General features: G+C 35.7%; 1 protein-coding gene across 2 annotated transcripts in view; it reads right to left on the minus strand.

The window, feature by feature from the left end:
* Window positions 1-19,244, minus strand: part of TFR2 (transferrin receptor 2) — a 642,558-nt gene that overhangs the window by 250,853 nt on the left and 372,461 nt on the right. For both annotated transcript variants that reach the window (XM_044077345.1, XM_044077346.1), the window contains one exon: window positions 11,171-11,310. In XM_044077345.1, coding sequence (XP_043933280.1) covers window positions 11,171-11,310 — 140 coding nt within the window. The remainder of the gene's footprint in view (window positions 1-11,170; window positions 11,311-19,244) is intronic.

Raw genomic sequence — 19,244 nt, forward strand, 5'->3', positions numbered from 1 at the left:
CACATCACCACAGTAGTCAGGAAATCCTTCTATGTAGCACACCTCATCATGAAAGGGTTCTCATCCAGAAAAAAAGAGGTCATTATTCCCTTCTACTTGGCTCTCATTAGACCCATTATTGAGTACAACGCCCCATTTGGAATGTACCTCACAAGAGATCTGCAACAGCTGAAAAGGCCACTAAAATACCTCACAAAGAGGATTACAGGACTCAAACAGATGTCCTATGCTGAATATCTCAAAAAACTCCAGCTTTACTCCATAGCATATTGCCTACTCCAAGGTGATCTCTGCCTGACATACAAAGCTATGTCAAACCCAGAGCTGTTGGACATGCTACACCTAAAGAAATCCCAATCCCACCGAGCGACACACTCCAGGGAGCTAAACCTTCTCACCACAATAAACAGAACATGCTGGAGGGATAGATTCCTGTCCCAGAGACTTCCCATACTCTGGAACAAGCTACCTATCTATATCAAGCAGAGTTCCTCACTAGCACTCTAAGAAAAATCTTGATGAGTGAATAGGAAATAGGAAATTCACCCTGGGGATCAGTTCTGTGGCTCTGCTCGATAGGGGCACAGGAAAATAACCTTCTTGAATGGTGAAATCCAGGGAACCTTGTTGGCTAGGCTTACACAGGTCCTTGGACCGATAGCCTAGTACCTACCTATGAACCTATTAAATACCATTCTAATAAGTTATTTGGTTCATAGGCAGTAGCTGGCTTGCAGTCCACGAGAGTGTTGACAAGTCTAGCCCAACTGTTCCAGAACACTGTCTGGTTAAGTGATTTGCTCAGGGTCACACACTAGGCAAATGAAGGCTGAAGGTATCAAACCCTGAACTTCCGAAAGCAGCTTAACAGCTCATGGACTTAATACTCTGAGCTAACTGCCAGAGTAACTTTTTCTTCTTTCTACACAGTTGCACCCCATATTATATATTACTCAGCCCATTTTCAACTTCCCAGAATCAGAACATTTCACCTTCACTCCTCCGGTGTCTTTACCTCACCCCCCCCCCCCCTTCTGTTCCTCTTCCTTTTGTTGTACAGATTTAGCCCTTTGCTTAATATTGCTCATTCTTCACATTCTCATTACATCATCGTCATCATCCTGTCATAGTTTTTACCTCACATACCACCTGCCATTCACCTACCTAATACTCATTTAACCATTTTGTGGGAGACACAATGCCTTGGCACATAATGCATGTTCTTTAGATATAAAAAAATGTAACCTGCTTGTTTCTAATGTTAAATATACATTATCTTGTAAAGTTTAGCAATTTTGTTAATGTTTATTTGTCTGTGTAATACTTAACCTTATGTAGGATTATATTATTATGACAGCTACTAAGTAGGGCAGGACCAGCTCGAATGTCACACTGATGGGAGAAGGGATGTTAATTTAACGTGTACCAATAACACTTTGTTTTATAGCACAATAAACCACTTCCTTGCCTGATAAAAAGTGAATATATATATATATATATATATATATATATATATATATATATATATATATATTTAGAAAGCTTGTGAGGAAACAATTACTCTTTTGTTTTACTTGTATCGCTTGTCTGTGTACTTAATAAAGGATTTTCGACTGGAAACATACTGCTTGCCTTGCTTGGATTACTTTTGAATACTTAGTAATTCTGTACAATTATATATTTTTTATTTTTTTTTTTTACTTAAGATGAGTTTAAGTTCGCTACTTCTACTACTTTTGTCTGATTTGATTAATATACAGTGATTAACTAGAGAGATATGGACTGAAAATCTTCCACACAGAGAAGTTTCTTACACTGTTTTGCAAATATCAAACAGGCATTCAAAGCAGTCCCCCACCACCGTCTTCGTAGCTCAGATCACATTTCCATCCTGTTTATCCCCACCTATAAACCAATGCTAGTAAGGGAAAAAAACTTTCAAGAAGCAAGTAAGGATTTGGCCTGAAAGAGCTGCCTCAACTCTACAAGACTTATCACATATGTTAGGATCTTCACCAGGTATTACTTATAGAAAAGGTTTTAGTTTAAAATCCTTGTTAGAAAGGAATAAGAAAACAGGGTTTCATAGAATGAAAGGGATGACCAAATGCGGGTCATGCCACCAGTGTAAATGCATACAAGAAGGGGAAAATGTTTTAATAAATAAACAGAAATACAAAATTCTTGGAAATTTTAGTTGTGCTTCTAAAGCGGTGGTCTATGTAGCTATTTGCAATAAATGCCCGCCTTTCTATATAGGAAAGACCGAGAGGGCTTTGCGGAAACGTATATATGAACACACATACGCAATATCTAGGAAGGATGTAAATAATGCATTAGCTTGTCATTCTATTGAACACCCAGATCATGCCTTTAATTTTGCAGTGTTAAGACAAATCAAGGTGGATCCCAAGTCAGGACCTTGGCAAATTTTACTAGAAAAAGAGGAACTTTTCTGGCAGATAAGAACGGGGGCACATATTAACCCTGGTTTAAATGAATCTATCTCTTTAACTTGTATACTAAAACAGTTAGCATTAAGGAGGTAACAGTTATAACAACAATATGAAGGATAAATTATATTAGTATTAACACCTATACTTGTTCTTTTTTTTAGATTTAATATACGACTTAAACATTCATGGACATATCAATTAGCCTTATGTCCAATGAGATATATGCACATCTTTTTGTGGGGGGGGGGTAAATATGTAAATATGTAAATAGGTTTTAAACACGTATTTGGTTATATATTTTTATAATTTACATTTTTCTATAAACCTTTAAATTTAGAAGCTCTATAATATATTTAGATTATAGAATTAGTATACGCTATTTTGGATTTTAAAGTTTAGATAGTAGGTCTTGATATATATTTATTATAGTATTTTATTATATTTAATTAGTATATAATACAGATAACATTAGATCCAAAATGACCATATATTTAATATATTTTATTAAATGAACGGACAATATGTAAGATTTGATACTAGTATAATATTAATACATATTCATTACAGGTTTGAGTATATACATTGTTTTGAAATTAAGTTGTCATAATAAATTATGTAGGACGACCCATGCTTTCAGAACAGAACTCTTGGGCTACCTGATTATTAAATTTTGTCCTGGGGCTTGTAATTACTTCTATTTTGAACATTTAAACCAGATAGCTATTTGTTTTTTAATGGTGAATAACATAATGTAGACTGACTTGTATCGCAACTTATAAGTATTTCATTTTAGTTGATGTCACAGGGAGATATGTTTAGTTAGGAAGTAATAAGGATTTGTGTAAAATATTTCACATTTTTAATTACATTTTTAATATAATGTAACAACAATAATTAGATTACATATGCTAGCGAGATTTTTTTGATGTAATTTCGGATGTTTTGTTGTGTCACACACAATTTGAATTTATGCACTTTAAAGTTAATAAGTAATGTGGTTTTAACAAATTTTTAAAAAGCTGGTTCTCACTTCTGATGTCATTAATTAATTAACTGGGACTTTATTTAAGTGAGAACCAATCTACAATGAAGTGTTTTGTCTGAAGAAGGAGGGATACAAAGCCTTCCGAAAGTGCTTGCGTACAAATAAAAGTTCTAACGTTTTAAATAGAGCTACTGTATTTGTGAAAACCTTCACCTATTGGATTTACTATAGTCGTAGGATACCGGATTCTGTGGGGCTGCTTTCTTTGCACTCTTTCGTTTTTTCCAGTTTGTCTGGCATTTTTTGGTTTATTTGTTCATTATGGCCAGTGAAGGAAGCTTCCCTACGCAGGATCCACTATTCTCCCAGGATGACACGGGCTACAGCAACGGCAAGATTGTTAATCAGGATGGTGACGAGGCGAAAGCCGATGGTAACCTAACAACTTTAATACACATGCTGTTGGGGAGGATGGAAACGCTCACCCAACGTATCGACAACTTGGACAATGCCGTTAAAACTAGCAACAATAACCGAAGCAACCCAGGAGATGTTACATCGTACGCTAACGTTAGCGGGGTTGATACAAGAGTGAACATAGAGAACAGGAACTCCCAACAGGCGAGAGGTCCAAAAGGTACCGTGGTGGTAGACTTGAGCTCTGCTTCTAATGACTTCTCTAGTATACCGGCAGGGCAGGGCCATGCCCCAGCTTCAACAAATGACACCATACAAGGTACAGTCACAGTAAATGACATTAATGACTCAGTTCCCACGGTAACCTCCTATTTAAATAAGAAAAATTTTTTTATTGTAGAAAATAATGGAGGAGGCGTAGAGCCTTTGGAAAGAACTGTTTCTTCTAATTTAAATAATATAGCAATGCTGATTGGCGAATTCGACTACAAATTATTTAGATGTAAGAAATTACAACTAGAGATTGCCTACCTGGATGAATGCCTAGATAAGAAGATTGTGCCTAAAGGGCTCAGGCAATGGCGTTTTCCGGTGGGCTTAGTTGAGGGCTCACAATTTCACAAGCACCTTCTTGATTTGTTTGATCGACAAAGTTTCGAATTTATAAAGATGCTTATTGACCATTATTGTCAGCAGGTTGATGATTATAAAAAAGACCTGGCTGATTTAGAACATAAAATTAAAGATAACCATGATTTTTTGCGATACAAGTATGACTATGCTCGTATTTTCACGAGTATAGAAGCAACTATTAATAAATTATGTGAAAACAAAAGAAAGAAAATAAAAAGGGATGTTCAACAATACACAAACAATAAAGCTTACCCTAAACCACCACAAACAGGACAGCCTAAAAATAAACCTAAGGGGCCCTTCTCTTATGCAAATAAGAAAGTCATTAACAATGAAGGGCATGACATTCAACAATTAGATGAGTTTTTGGATGAGGGTTACAATAACAATGACCCCCTTTAAGACTGTGGCTTAGATATTGACAATGATCAAGACCAAGCAGGTCAATCTAACGCATTAAGTAATAATTTTGAACGACAACAGGGAAACCAAAATCCCAGGACTGATTCAGTAGGGACTGAATACAATCAGGGTTTTATGCAGAGCCAGAACTCACATCAAAGGAACTTGAGGTCAAACAAGACCTTTACGAACTCAAAGAGCAAACAGAATCAGAGGAAGAAATGATAACAAGTATAGGTCAGCCAATCATAGTGTATAGCATGGATGGGGACTTTAAGATCTTTAATTATACTTCCCTCAACATTACTACTGAGATGGCTGACTTCTTCTCGAAAGGTCTTACTTTTGTCCCGGATACACGCATGGATCTTGTTAAGACTATTATTGACCTCAAGCTTTTTGTACGTAAACTTAATCTTACTGCTGTATTAGGCAAGAATTCCTCATTAGTTAACCCTTTCAGAATAGCCAGTTTGTTTAATCCGCCCTTGGTAAATAATCTAAAAACCTTTGAGAAATCCTGTGAATTGGATTTTAGATTTTTGGCAGCTAATAAGGGACATAACATCAAAGACAATCTCAACATAACAGTTGGGCAACGTAACTTTCTTAAATTAGTTCAGGATTGTAACATTCGTGTGATGAAACCCGATAAGGGTAATGGTCTCATTTTTATGAATCAAATAGATTACATTAATGAATTAACTATGCATCTTAACAACGGGCCCTATGAGAGAATTAGTCTAAATGAGGTAAACATAGCCCACAATAGGATTAAGGGCATAATTGAAGGCTTATTTCTAGAAAATTTTATTGATATAGACATTCATACCTATTTGAATGTTTTGGCACCTAGAATGTCGTCCTTTTTTGGCGCCCCAAAAATTCATAAGTCTATTAGTAAGCCCCCATTTAGACCCACTGTAGATGGTAGAGGGTCTATATTGGTAGCCTGTGCTAAATATGTTGATACAATTTTAAAGCCATTTATTGCAAAAGAAAATCAGACATGCAAAGACTCATGGAGTTTCCTTGAGAATATTAATAAAATACCCTTCGATCCTAACTTAATATTGGTGACTGTAGACGTAAAAGATTTGTACACAGTCATCCCACAACAGCTAGGATTGGAATGGGTGAGGGACTTTCTTGAAAGTAGAAAGGTTGAACAAAATATTATATACATAACGGAAACCTTATTAGAGCTTGTTCTGAAATATAACTTCTTTGATTTTAATGGCTTAACATATAAGCAGACCTCAGGAGTCGCTATGGGTTCTCCATGTGGGGGGGCATTTGCCAATTGTGTCATGGCTCAATGGGAAAACTCACTACTATTTAACAATGTCACCTTCAAAAAACATGTTGCCTGGTACACTAGATACCAGGACGACATGTTTTTCTTATGGAAAGGCCCCTTGGACGAAGTAGCATCCTTCATTGAGGATATGAAGACATTTACTAATTTCTTGGACTTCACATATGAAGTCCACAAAAATGAACTTAGTTTTCTGGACATAATGCTAAGTAAAGATACTACGGAGTCCAGATTTATTAGTAAAATCTACCGTAAACCTATGTACTCTAATGGTTTTCTACACTTCAGCAGCTGTCATCCCTACCATCAAAAAAGAGCAGTTGTTAAAGGGCAGATGGTAAGGGCAGCGCGTATGATTACAAGAGAGGTAGATTTTATGGAAGAATGTAATAACTTGAGTGACATGTTTACAAATAGAGGGTACCCAGGGCCTTTGATATTTGAAGTCAAAAATGAAGTTATGTTTAAGAGGCAGACAGGGTATTTTAAACCTATTTTAAGTACACAAGTATTTGATTTGGTTGTAAACCAAGATGACATCATGACCGAGCGCAACAATACTAAAACTATTAACATGGGCATTAGATTTTTATGTACGTTTTCAGTGGACCATCGTTTTATAAGAAACATTTTGCAAAAGAACCGGTCAATTATCGTAGAAGACAAACACTTATCACATATGTTAGGATCTTCACCAGGTATTACTTATAGAAAAGGTTTTAGTTTAAAATCCTTGTTAGAAAGGAATAAGAAAACAGGGTTTCATAGAATGAAAGGGATGACCAAATGCGGGTCATGCCACCAGTGTAAATGCATACAAGAAGGGGAAAATGTTTTAATAAATAAACAGAAATACAAATTTCTTGGAAATTTTAGTTGTGCTTCTAAAGCGGTGGTCTATGTAGCTATTTGCAATAAATGCCCGGCTTTCTATATAGGAAAGACCGAGAGGGCTTTGCGGAAACGTATATATGAACACACATACGCAATATCTAGGAAGGATGTAAATAATGCATTAGCTTGTCATTCTATTGAACACCCAGATCATGCCTTTAATTTTGCAGTGTTAAGACAAATCAAGGTGGATCCCAAGTCAGGACCTTGGCAAATTTTACTAAAAAAAGAGGAACTTTTCTGGCAGATAAGAACGGGGGCACATATTAACCCTGGTTTAAATGAATCAATCTCTTTAACTTGTATACTAAAACAGTTAGCATTAAGGAGGTAACAGTTATAACAACAATATGAAGGATAAATTATATTAGTATTAACACCTATACTTGTTCTTTTTTTTTAGATTTAATATACGACTTAAACATTCATGGACATATCAATTAGCCTTATGTCCAATGAGATATATACACATCTTTTTGTGTGGGGGGGGGGGTAAATATGTAAATAGGTTTTAAACACGTATTTGGTTATATATTTTTATAATTTACATTTTTCTATAAACCTTTAAATTTAGAAGCTCTATAATATATTTAGATTATAGAATTAGTATACGCTATTTTGGTTTTTAAAGTTTAGATAGTAGGTCTTGATATATATTTATTATAGTATTTTATTATATTTAATTAGTATATAATACAGATAACATTAGGTCCAAAATGACCATATATTTTATTAAATGAACGGACAATATGTAAGATTTGATACTAGTATAATATTAATACATATTCATTACAGGTTTGAGTATATACATTGTTTTGAAATTAAGTTGTCATAATAAATTATGTAGGATGACCCATGCTTGCAGAACAGAACTCTTGGGCTACCTGATTATTAAATTTTGTCCTGGGGCTTGTAATTACTTCTATTTTGAACATTTAAACCAGATAGCTATTTGTTTTTTAATGGTGAATAACATAATGTAGACTGACTTGTATCGCAACTTATAAGTATTTCATTTTAGTTGATGTCACAGGGAGATATGTTTAGTTAGGAAGTAATAAGGATTTGTGTAAAATATTTCACATTTTTAATTACATTTTTAATATAATGTAACAACAATAATTAGATTACATATGCTAGCGAGATTTTTTTGATGTAATTTCGGATGTTTTGTTGTGTCACACACAATTTGAATTTATGCACTTTAAAGTTAATAAGTAATGTGGTTTTAACAAATTTTTAAAAAGATGGTTCTCACTTCTGATGTCATTAATTAATTAAATGGGACTTTATTTAAGTGAGAACCAATCTACAATGAAGTGTTTTGTCTGAAGAAGGAAGGATACAAAGCCTTCCGAAAGTGCTTGTGTACAAATAAAAGTTCTAACGTTTTAAATAGAGCTACTGTATTTGTGAAAACCTTCACCTATTGGATTTACTATAGTCGTAGGATACCGGATTCTGTGGGGCTGCTTTCTTTGCACTCTTTCGTTTTTTACAGTTTGTCTGGCGTTTTTTGGTTTATTAACTCTACAAGACTGCTTTAAATGCACTAACTGGAATCTATTCAAAGAGGCTGCCAATACAAATCAATGTATTAATTTGGATGAGTACACTGAAATGGTTGTGGGATTCATCACAGAATGTATTGAGGATGTCACCACCCTGAAGGATATAACCATCAGAACCAACCAAATGCCCTGGCTCACCAGTGAGGTATACAAATTACTGAGAGCATGAAATACTGGCTTTAAGGCTGGAGACAGAGATGCTTTGAAAAAGGCCAGGGACAACTTGAGCAAAGGTGTGAGAGTAGCAAAACAGGCCTATACTCTAAAAATACAGACACCCCTCACTGACCAGAAAGATCCTAGGCAGCTGTGGAGAAGGATCCAAAACATCACTGACTATAAGCCATTGTCCACGAGATGTGATGATAACCCAGACTTTTTAAACAAGCTAAACATCTACTTCAGTAGATTCCAGGAATCAAATAGAGCCTCACCAAAGAGACTACTCACCAATGCTGATGCCACATCACTATTCCTGAACTTGGAAGAGATACACAAGAATCTACATAGGGTTCATCCAGGCAAAGCAGCTGGTCTAGATATGATCCCAGGGAGGCTACTTAAAAACTGTGCTGATCAGCTGGCACCAGTCTTCACAGACATTTCCAATATATCTCTCAGACTGGAAAAAGTGTCCAAATGCTTTAAGACCACCGACATCATCCCTCTGCCCAAGAAACCATCTCCAGCATCAATAAATGATTACTGGCCAAGTACACTTACCTATGTAGTGATGAAGTGTTTCGAAAAAAGTGGTCAAGGATCACATAACATCCTGCCTACCTGCTACATTTGATCCTTTACAATTTACATACTTTTCATATAATTTTACTGCAGATGCCATAGCCTTAACACTTCATCACATCTTGGACCACCTGGAAAATAAGGACTGTTACGTACGCATGCTGTTCATAGACTTCAGCTCTGCCTTCAGTACGGTAATTCCACAACAACTGCTCTCTACGTTAATAGTTCAAGCAGGAAAACATCACTCAAAGAGCATTACCCTAAACACCGGGGTCCCACAAGGTTCCATACTAAGTCCACTTCTTTTCACAATTCTAACACATGACAGCACAGCTACCCATCAGTCAAATAGAATCATCAAATTTTCAGATGACACCAGAGTAAGACGAGGGGACCAACTGGAAGGAGGTGAGCCAACTCATTCATTGGTGTGCTGACAGCAACTTAGCACTAAATGTTGGGAAAATTAAGGAAATCATCATCAATTTTAGGAAGGAGAATAAGGCACACACCCCTATCATCATCAATAGTGTTGCAGTGGAGAGAGTAAATAGCACCAAATTCCTAGGGATACATATCTCGCAAGACCTAAGTTGGGCCACAAACACTTCCTACCTTATAAAGAGAGCCCATCATCTCCACTTCCTTAGGGGACTTCGTAGAGCTAACCCCCCCCCCCCACAGGTCCTACTTATCTTCTACAGAGCCACGACTGAGAGCGTACTGACAAACAACATTGTTGTCTGGTATGGAAATTACTCTCAAGCTGATCGGATGGCACTAGATAAGATTGTTAAACAGGCCATAAAAATCATTGGCTCCAACCTTCAATCCCAACAGGACATACATTCAAACAGATGCAATGGTAGACTCCGAAAACTGTTGAGGGATATACACCATCTAGCTTATGGACTGTTCAAACTCCTGCCAACAAGGAAGTGCTACAGAAGCAGGACATCCAGATTCCATAACAGTTTCTTCCCACATGCTATCAGACTGCTGAACAACAAACCCATAGCCTTAACCGCTAAATGGGTAAAACATTATTTATGTGCAATATGTCATTGTTATCTCTCTTCATGGCTCTCTTTATATGTCTCTATCTGCACTATGAAAACTGTAAACTGTAAGTTTATGGTATATATTGGTGGTGGACAAGTTTTAGATGCATGCCTCTTTTTATAGTACTGTGTTTTATATATCCTTATATTTCTACTGAGTCTGTTCCTGTTGATGTATTTGTTTTGTTTCTGCTGTAAAAAAGCTTTCAATTTTTTACTTTATTTTTAGTATCTTGTTTTGATTTTTATTTTTACTATTTAATTTTTTATTAATCTATCTTCCTTCTTCTAAAAACTGTCATTCTTATGGCACAAGCCTGAGTATCAAAATTTTGTGTAATGATACGCACCTTTTCCTCTGTGTTGATCTGTATGATAATAAAGTTTACTTTGACTTATGGCTAGTTGTCACTGTATTTACCTGTTTCTCACAAAACGACACACTGCATGTCATACCTCTAGCCTAGAAAATGGCTGAAAAGAATTTATGTAACCAGCTCATTCACCCCATAAACGAAGGTATACTGTAATAAAAATAAAAATAACTGTTCAAGAGCTATGAAAATCGAAAGTGTTTTCCTTGTTAGGGATGGAACTCTTTTGTCATAATCAGAAAATTATATACAAATTCAGTCTGATAGAATAAATCTAATCAGCCATTTTGTCTTAACCTTTAAGTAGGTTACCTTAGAAGTCTGGAAGCAACATCAGCACTGACTGGCTGAACCAGGATCTTGGGCAGCCCAGATGATTGGATTGGAGGAAACTGGGTGTGGTTGAAGGAAGGAAAGCTGGGAGAGAATGGATCACCAGTGCCCAAATGTACCTGTTAAAGCAAAGCAGAAAAATGCATTATTCATTCATACATATGAACATGAGTTACTAGTGATTGAAATCCTGATGCATGGCACGTCCCTCTTACGTGATATGTTTTTATTTTGCTTTTTTTTTAGTAACTGGATAAGTGGACTAAACCAAATTGTACCTGTTTCAGCTATGTGATACTGATTATTTGTTAAACATACACAGAATAGTAGCATGGATTTAGAATAAATGGCAATATACCTTTATTGCATGCATTGCTCCCTTATTTCCTTCCCTTTCCTTTATTACTTCTCTCCTATGTAGTGCTAACTCACTATATTGGCCTGCACTATACCACTGCCTGCAGCAAGGTTCTGCCTTGGTGTACCAAAGTGCTGATGTCTGTGGCTAAGAATACTGAAACCAGAATCTAAAAACAGAGTATTAAAGTGTGTTTTCTTGTAATAGTGCAGTCATCCTTCAGTAGAGGATTCCTCTTTTCCAAATGTGTGTGATCTCAGAGTTATAATAATAGTGCTGGTTTAGCCCACTCAAGGAGTTTGTCTCCTTCCCAAAATATTTTAAAAGTGCACTGCTGTGTTGTAAAACACTTAAAGTGCAGTGGAGTATTGTTTTTTAGCATTTTGTACACCCAGCTCTTTTTCTTTACTTTTCGTAAATTAGGCTTCACAGCAGTGGCTTTACAAAGTAGAGCTCTTCAGCACTCTATCACCATCTTCTTTGTGAAATAAACTTTGCTTACGTCATCCTTAAAAATCTCCCTTCTGAATGTCACAACTCTTCCCTGTCTTCTTCATCTCCTCCCATTTACCTTCCAAAAACATGTTGTGTACACATCATACTTTCTCTCCATTTTTACTGCTTATACACCAAGCTGTTTAGGTTTCTTGTCATATTCCATTGTTCCTGCATTTCTGCTACCATTTTGGTAACTGCATTACATACTTTCCTCAAGCTTCATTTCTAGAAATGGGCACAGCACTCCAGATACAGCCCTATCACTGCCCTGTAGACTGGGAGAGTGGGTGCATTGCCTCTTGGCCTGTTGGCCTACACCAGTACCCTTTCACCTTTCATACCACACTGACTCATTTATCTTAGGAGTCATTAAGACCTACAAATCCTTCTGCTTCTCTGGTCCCAGTAGGGCTATCCACAAATGCATGTCTTATTCATAGATAAGACTCTTTGCAGATTTACTAAAGACCACGTGTGATCATAAGATGCCATGAAATCCGGACTTTTAATATACTAGCTGGATGACCTTACTTATATGGAAACTTCTTTCCCCTTTTCCCCCACCATATCTATATTTCTTTGTTGCCCTACCCCATTTTTTCCTATTCATTACTACACCGCACCTTTGTTTTTAATTTTCTTATCACTGCTTCCCAGTTTATCACAGTGACACAAATGGTTTTATGACCCTGCATTTATTCCAGCCATAAGCTTGTATTTTTCCCAGCCATAAGCTTGTATTTTTCCCATATTGTCAGTTTTACTTATTGCTTATAATCTAATTTCATAGGAATACCAGTTTTCCTTTTTATTTTTAGTTGTTGTGCTGCATTGCATCTCTTTTATTGTATATGAACATGTACTTAGTTATATAATTATGAGTTAATTTGTTAAACCATGTACAACTTTCATGTCAAACACATGTACTTGTCATATGTGTCAAATTATTGCATTTTTTTTATGTGACTTCATAACTCTTTATGTGGAGATTTTCTCTCCGGGCTTCCACAGAAAATAGATCTAACAACCCAGTCGGACTTACCTAGTAAACAAAAGCAAGCAATACATAAATAAATAGTAATGTACAGAGTGACTTCTAGAATTTGTGGTGGTCTTTCTCACTGAAGCACTCTGTTGCTGCTATTACAAAGTTGCCTTGTTTGAAACTAATGGACCCGAAGTTAGATGTCTGTCTGCTATCAGCAGCCTGTTGCCTGGAGATTCAGTACTGTAACCCAAAAGTGTAGAGCATTCTTTGAATTTATTTGACATATCTACCATCTTACACTAGAAGGTGATAGGATGGATTCTGAATACTTTGATCTTCTAGCTCTTAGCTGTCTCTGGCTCTTGCCCTTGCCCAAATTGCTGCAGCAGGCTAAACATGTTATATGAATACACTGAAAGGTCAGTACTTCAAATTTTCTTACAGCTATTTATATTACTATAACCAGTTTAAACTTTAAATTAGTTAAATCCATACATCCTTTTTCTATTCACCCTCACTTTACCTTTGTACTCTTTCTCTGGCTCCTGGACACTTATTCTAGCCCAGATGAATTTGCATTTAAAATGTAGAAGACAGATAAATTGGTAGCTATAGTGTGCAGTATATACAAATAAATGAACGAATAAATAAATAATCAGACTATTAACATACTCCTGAATATCATGGAGCATCAAATGCATTTGCTACAATACCTCTCAACTGTCCAGATTTTTGCCTCATATTTCTGGTCTGCTCCTCATAAAAGTTGTGGTTTTCTGATAAATCATTAAGGATTGAAGTTGCTAAATAATGACATACATTTGAGTTTCAGACTTGATATCCTTCGAAAAATGTATGTTAATACAAATCATATTATTCTGTTAACTTTCTAAGTTTATGAGTAATATTTAAAATATGTCCCTATTTTGGCCCTTTGTCCCCCATTATTATAGGCTTTCTTGCTCTGAGAGGTTGACAAGTGTGTCTGCTACAAATATTTGCATTATATTACTGAGGTAAAATAATTTTATATCTAGAAGGAGAGTCCAAAAGACTTGTTCTTGGTGTAAGTGACTTACTTCAGTGTAAAGTCTGTCTATAAATAGATTTATACTGGGGGGGGCCAGATTCCAAAATAATTGCCCTCAGAGTAAGTGACTTACTGTGAGAGTAAGTCTTTTCGAATCTGGCCCACTGTCTTGGAGTCATTGAAAGCATTCAGCAGAGTTTTTGAAGACTGAAAAGCTAAGGAATATAGTAGGACACAAGGTAGATATCTGGGCTAAGACTGATACAAATAGTGCAAATTCACACTGAAAACTTTTTAGCTGATGACACAACAAATCTCCTTAACAGCTTAAAAATGAACAATGTGTGAGGCTGATGAGACTCTGAGAAATACTGAAACTGGTGGTTACTGAACTAGCACTTATTTTGAGCAATTGCTAAAAAAACATTAGGAAAGTTGTGGATATACCCAGGCATAGATCATGTATACTGTGAGAATAAAAAAAGTCTTTACGGCAAACTTTTCCAAAACAGCACAAATACCAATAAAAAGAAAAAAGGTGTGAGAGAATTCAATGCACGACTTCACTTGTGATAACAAAATGAACGCTTTATTCAATATTGCGTTTTCGTCCAAAAGACTTCATCAGATAAAATACCTTTCTTAAAATCAAAGCTTTTATACCATAATACATGTTGTTATTAACCAATCATGTTTCACTTCTAATTAAAGAAAGAATCCCAGTTGAATTCAGCATTTTACAATATACTAATAGTACATTCATGTTCGTTTTATATAAGAAATTCCACTATCTAAAATGTTAATTTAAAATAAATATTTGTTTAAAAACATTCATTAATTTGTTAAAATTGCATCATTCAGAGATTTATGAATTTATTAAACATTTCAAAAGGTTTACTCTAAAATAACCTTACTTTTTCAATTTGCAGTAAAACACTGCCATCTACTGACCTTATTTATTATAGTTTACAAGATTATATTTTAGCAGCTTTTAACTTTAAAAGTGGTAAGATGGATATGTTTTCATTTAAACCTGGGGGTCTATTGGCTTCCAGGGCCAGTTGCCACCACAATTCTTTGAAGCCAATATTTTCCTCCCAGGGACCCCCTCTTATATCAATTTTTACTTGATCCAACACAAAAAATCTATATTTATATTCCTTGCAGACAAGTGAGTGCTTAAAAAGTGCATTTGGTTTCCTTGCATTTTTTGATTTCATAAGTATGTTCGTAAATCCTCTTTTTCAAGGTGCGCTCTGTCTTACCCACATAGTAAGAAGTACATTCCTTGCAAATTGCTAGGTATATCAATCCCTTAGACTCACAATTAAAGTACCCTTTGCTATATAACCAAATATTTCTACTTTCCAAGTAAATTTTATCTTGGTTGGTTATATACTCACATTGTCTGCATCTTCCACATTTATATGTACCTATTTTTCCAGGGTTGCCCCTTTCACCTTTGTATCCTAAATTCCCTTTTTCTAATAAATTTTTTATGTTGGATGAGTTTTTAAACACTACTTTTGGGTTGGAATCAAGTAATCCTTCCAAATCCGTGAAGGCTTTGAACTTTTCCCATTCGTTGTGGAACAAGTCTTTTATTTTACTGTTAAGCGCATTATACTCTAGTATGAGTGCTTGTTGATAGTTGTCTTTCTTTTCTGGAATGTTTTTATAAGGATTTTGTATTTCTTCTTTAAGTCCCAATATAGGTTTGAACCTCCCATTTCTAGCTTTGGACACCTCAGTCCTGTATTCCATGATGAATTCCTTAGGATATCCTCTATCCAGGAACATTCGTTCTAATCTATCACATTCCATATTAAATTCATAATCAGTGCTGGTCATTCTGGAACCTCTGACGAACTGTCCCTTCACTAAGTTTCTTTTACAATGGTTGGGGTGTCCACTTTGAAAATGGAGAAAAGAGTTGACATACGTATCTTTTCTATACACTCTTGTTTCTATAGTATTCAAATTTTTAATAATTTCTATATCTAGATAAGCAATATTTGTGTTTGATGTGGTGTATGTAAATTTCAAGAAATCCGTTGTCTCTCCTATATATAATATGAATTCTTCAAGTTTATCGTAGTCCCCAGTCCAAAGAATAATGATATCGTCAAGGAACCCTTTGTACAACATACAAAATTTGAAGTATTCTGATGTAAATACAAACTTTTCCTCCCAGTTGGCGAGGACCAGATTAACAAATGTGGGTGCACAGGCTGCACCCATTGCGACTCCCTGGGTTTGTTGAAAAAACTCTCCTTGATGGACTAAAAAGTTGTTCCTTAGGATGATGTCCATCAAGCCTGTGCACGCTATTTTGTCCTCATGTATCATTTTGTCATCCTTGAATACTTCCTCTTCAAACATTTTCATGCCCTCTTCGTATGGTATTGATCAAAATAAGTCCACCACATCTATGGTCACAAATAATATATCTTTATATGGTAGCTCTGGGTCTAATTGTCTTAATAGATCCCATGAGTCCTTCAATATGGCCTCTTTATTAATCCATATATGTTTTGTTTTTGTGTCCACAAATACGGCCAAAGGTGTTGTTTTGGATCCTTCAGCTGACACAATGGGTCTAAAGGGGGGGTCAATAATGTTCTTGTGTATTTTCGGAATACCGAAAATAACAGGTACTTTTGGCTTATTAACTTTCAAGAAAAAGAGTATTTTTTCATCAATAACTGATTCTATAGCCATATCATTCAACATTATATCTATCTTATGATAGGCTAAATTTATCTCATTCCTAGAGACTATCCTGTATTTCGTTTCATCAGTTAGAATTTCATTCATTTTACTTTCATAGTCAATTACTTCCATTATGACCACTCCCCCACCTTTATCCGGTTTCATAACCCTAACACTTTCATTGTGTCTAAGTTCTTCCAAGGTCTCCTTTTCTTTTTTGTCTAAGTTATTTTGGTATCTCACTCTTTTGTCACATCTTTTAATTCCTTTTTCCATGACTTGTTCGAAATTTCTAAGTTGTGCATGAATGGGTGGATTATATGTGGATTTTCTTTTTAATATTCTTTGTTCTTTTGTAACATTTAATTTCTCCCTGTCAAAACCATATTCTTCTTTCTTAAATAACAATTCAAGGTTCATTTTTCTTATAAACAGTTTTATATCTAGGGTTGTTTGTATTCTGTTCCCTTTAGCCATAGGAATAAACTTGAAGCCTCTTTCTAACAAAGAAAAGTGTTCTTTCTTAAGTTCAATGTTACTGAAATTGTATATACTGAACCCTTCCAGTGTGTACTTCTTTCCTATCTTCTCAATGTTGTTTCCCTTATTGCTTCCATTGTCAGGTGGGGGGTTTATTGCACATACCTCCCCCTTCCCCTTATCCCCCCTCGCCTGTAAACATTTTTTTCAGTATTTTCTCTGTTGGGACTGTTGTATTGCCTTTCTAAGGGTGGAAAATCTTCTTCATAGTCTGAAAATTGCCTGTATTCAAAAGGTTCCCTTGGTTTTGTCCATACCTTTGAAGTTCCTTCCCCTCCTTTTCTGTTGTTGTACTTTTGATAGGAGGGTATACTATTATTGGCTGGTTTTGGGTAACATGTTTGGTTTTCGTATTCTGCCATGTCCCTTTTAAGCTTTACCATTTTTCTCTCTACTAGTGTCTTACATTTTAGGTCAATTTCCCCCTTTAGTTGAAAATATTTCTGCCTTTCTTCTTTAATCCCAAAAATTAAATCATCCTTAATAACTGTATCCAACATTTGAATTTGCTCATTAATAATTTCTAGATTTCTATCATTTTCTTCTATTATACACTTAACTATGTCCAAACCACATCTATTGAAGACTTTGATAAGTTCTGTGTGAAACACTGACCCTATCTGAACATTATTGGGATATTTCCAAGTCCGTAACCCTTTTGGTACTATCCCACGCTTTAAACATTCCGTTAAGTAACTATTTTCAATAGTAATAGTTTTATATTTAAACATTAATTTAGAAGCATTCATAACTTTTGTATCAAAAGAGTCATTGTTGTTTGTATGCCGCTGATAATTAATATCATCCGGATTAAAAATAAAACGTTCTTTGAGCCAGTTGCTCATCTCAAAACTGTTTTGAATGCAATCAGTACCTTTATGTGACTGCCCCTGTGCTTGCGAGTCCAATTTGGTGTTGGCGTCATCTCGATCTTCATCCTGTTCATCTTCGTTGAAAATGTTGGGTGTAGTGTCCGGGTTGAAGGTGGGTCCATTCGGATCATCCCCATACCATTCGGTTCTTTCCACGCCAAACCGCGGACTTTTCCGCTTTGGTAGTGGTTGACGTTCACCCTGTTCCACTCTAACTCCTCTCACTTCCGCATGTTCCGCTCGTTCAGTGCGTCGCACCATGGACTCACACAGGGGCGTCAACAGATCAACTAGGGCTGTGAGTTGCCCAATCAATCTCTTAGTCTGGCTGCAGTCATCGTTACCAGACTGCATCTCCTTCTCCCGCTCCATGCCGTGTTACAGTTACTAAAAAAAGTCTTTACGGCAAACTTTTCCAAAACAGCACAAATACCAATAAAAAGAAAAAAGTGGTGGGAGAATTCAATGCACGACTTCACTTGTGATACCAAAATGAACGCTTTATTCAATATTACTATACAATACAATTACAATAATATACTGTGAGAATAAATTACCCAGAGTCAATGTTTACACTCTGCTGGCTAGTCCTGATGCAGAAACACCATGTATGTTGCACTCACTTTTTTAGAATAATGTATTGTGTGGAATAATACGTTAGAATTTAAATTGAAAAAAAAACTGTAATAGTTACTATTATGTTTTATTCTTGTACATGTTATTATACTATTTTCTTAAAATCTTGTTGGCTGGATTTTTTTTTTGTTTATGCCTGTGCCATTTCATGATCCTCATTATTAAATAGGTGTGCTATTTAAAATATGCCTACAGTAGAGGAAGAGATAGACCTAGGGGTTTGGGGATTGCCTTTTGTAAACCGGGTCTAATTCAAGAGCCATGGCTAAATACCTGAGGAATGTCAGTATCATTTTAGAAGGAAAACAGTGGATCTGCTTGTTATAGACCTGTGTTTATTTTTTTTCCTAAAATCCTGGAGAATATAGTTCTGATGGACCTGCCTTCTGCTGTTTTCACGTCACTATTTCTCATTCATC

Source organism: Protopterus annectens, chromosome 7.part0 (genome assembly GCF_019279795.1).
Source record: "Protopterus annectens isolate FY-2018-M chromosome 7.part0, PAN1.0, whole genome shotgun sequence".
Classification (NCBI taxonomy): domain Eukaryota; kingdom Metazoa; phylum Chordata; order Ceratodontiformes; family Protopteridae; genus Protopterus; species Protopterus annectens.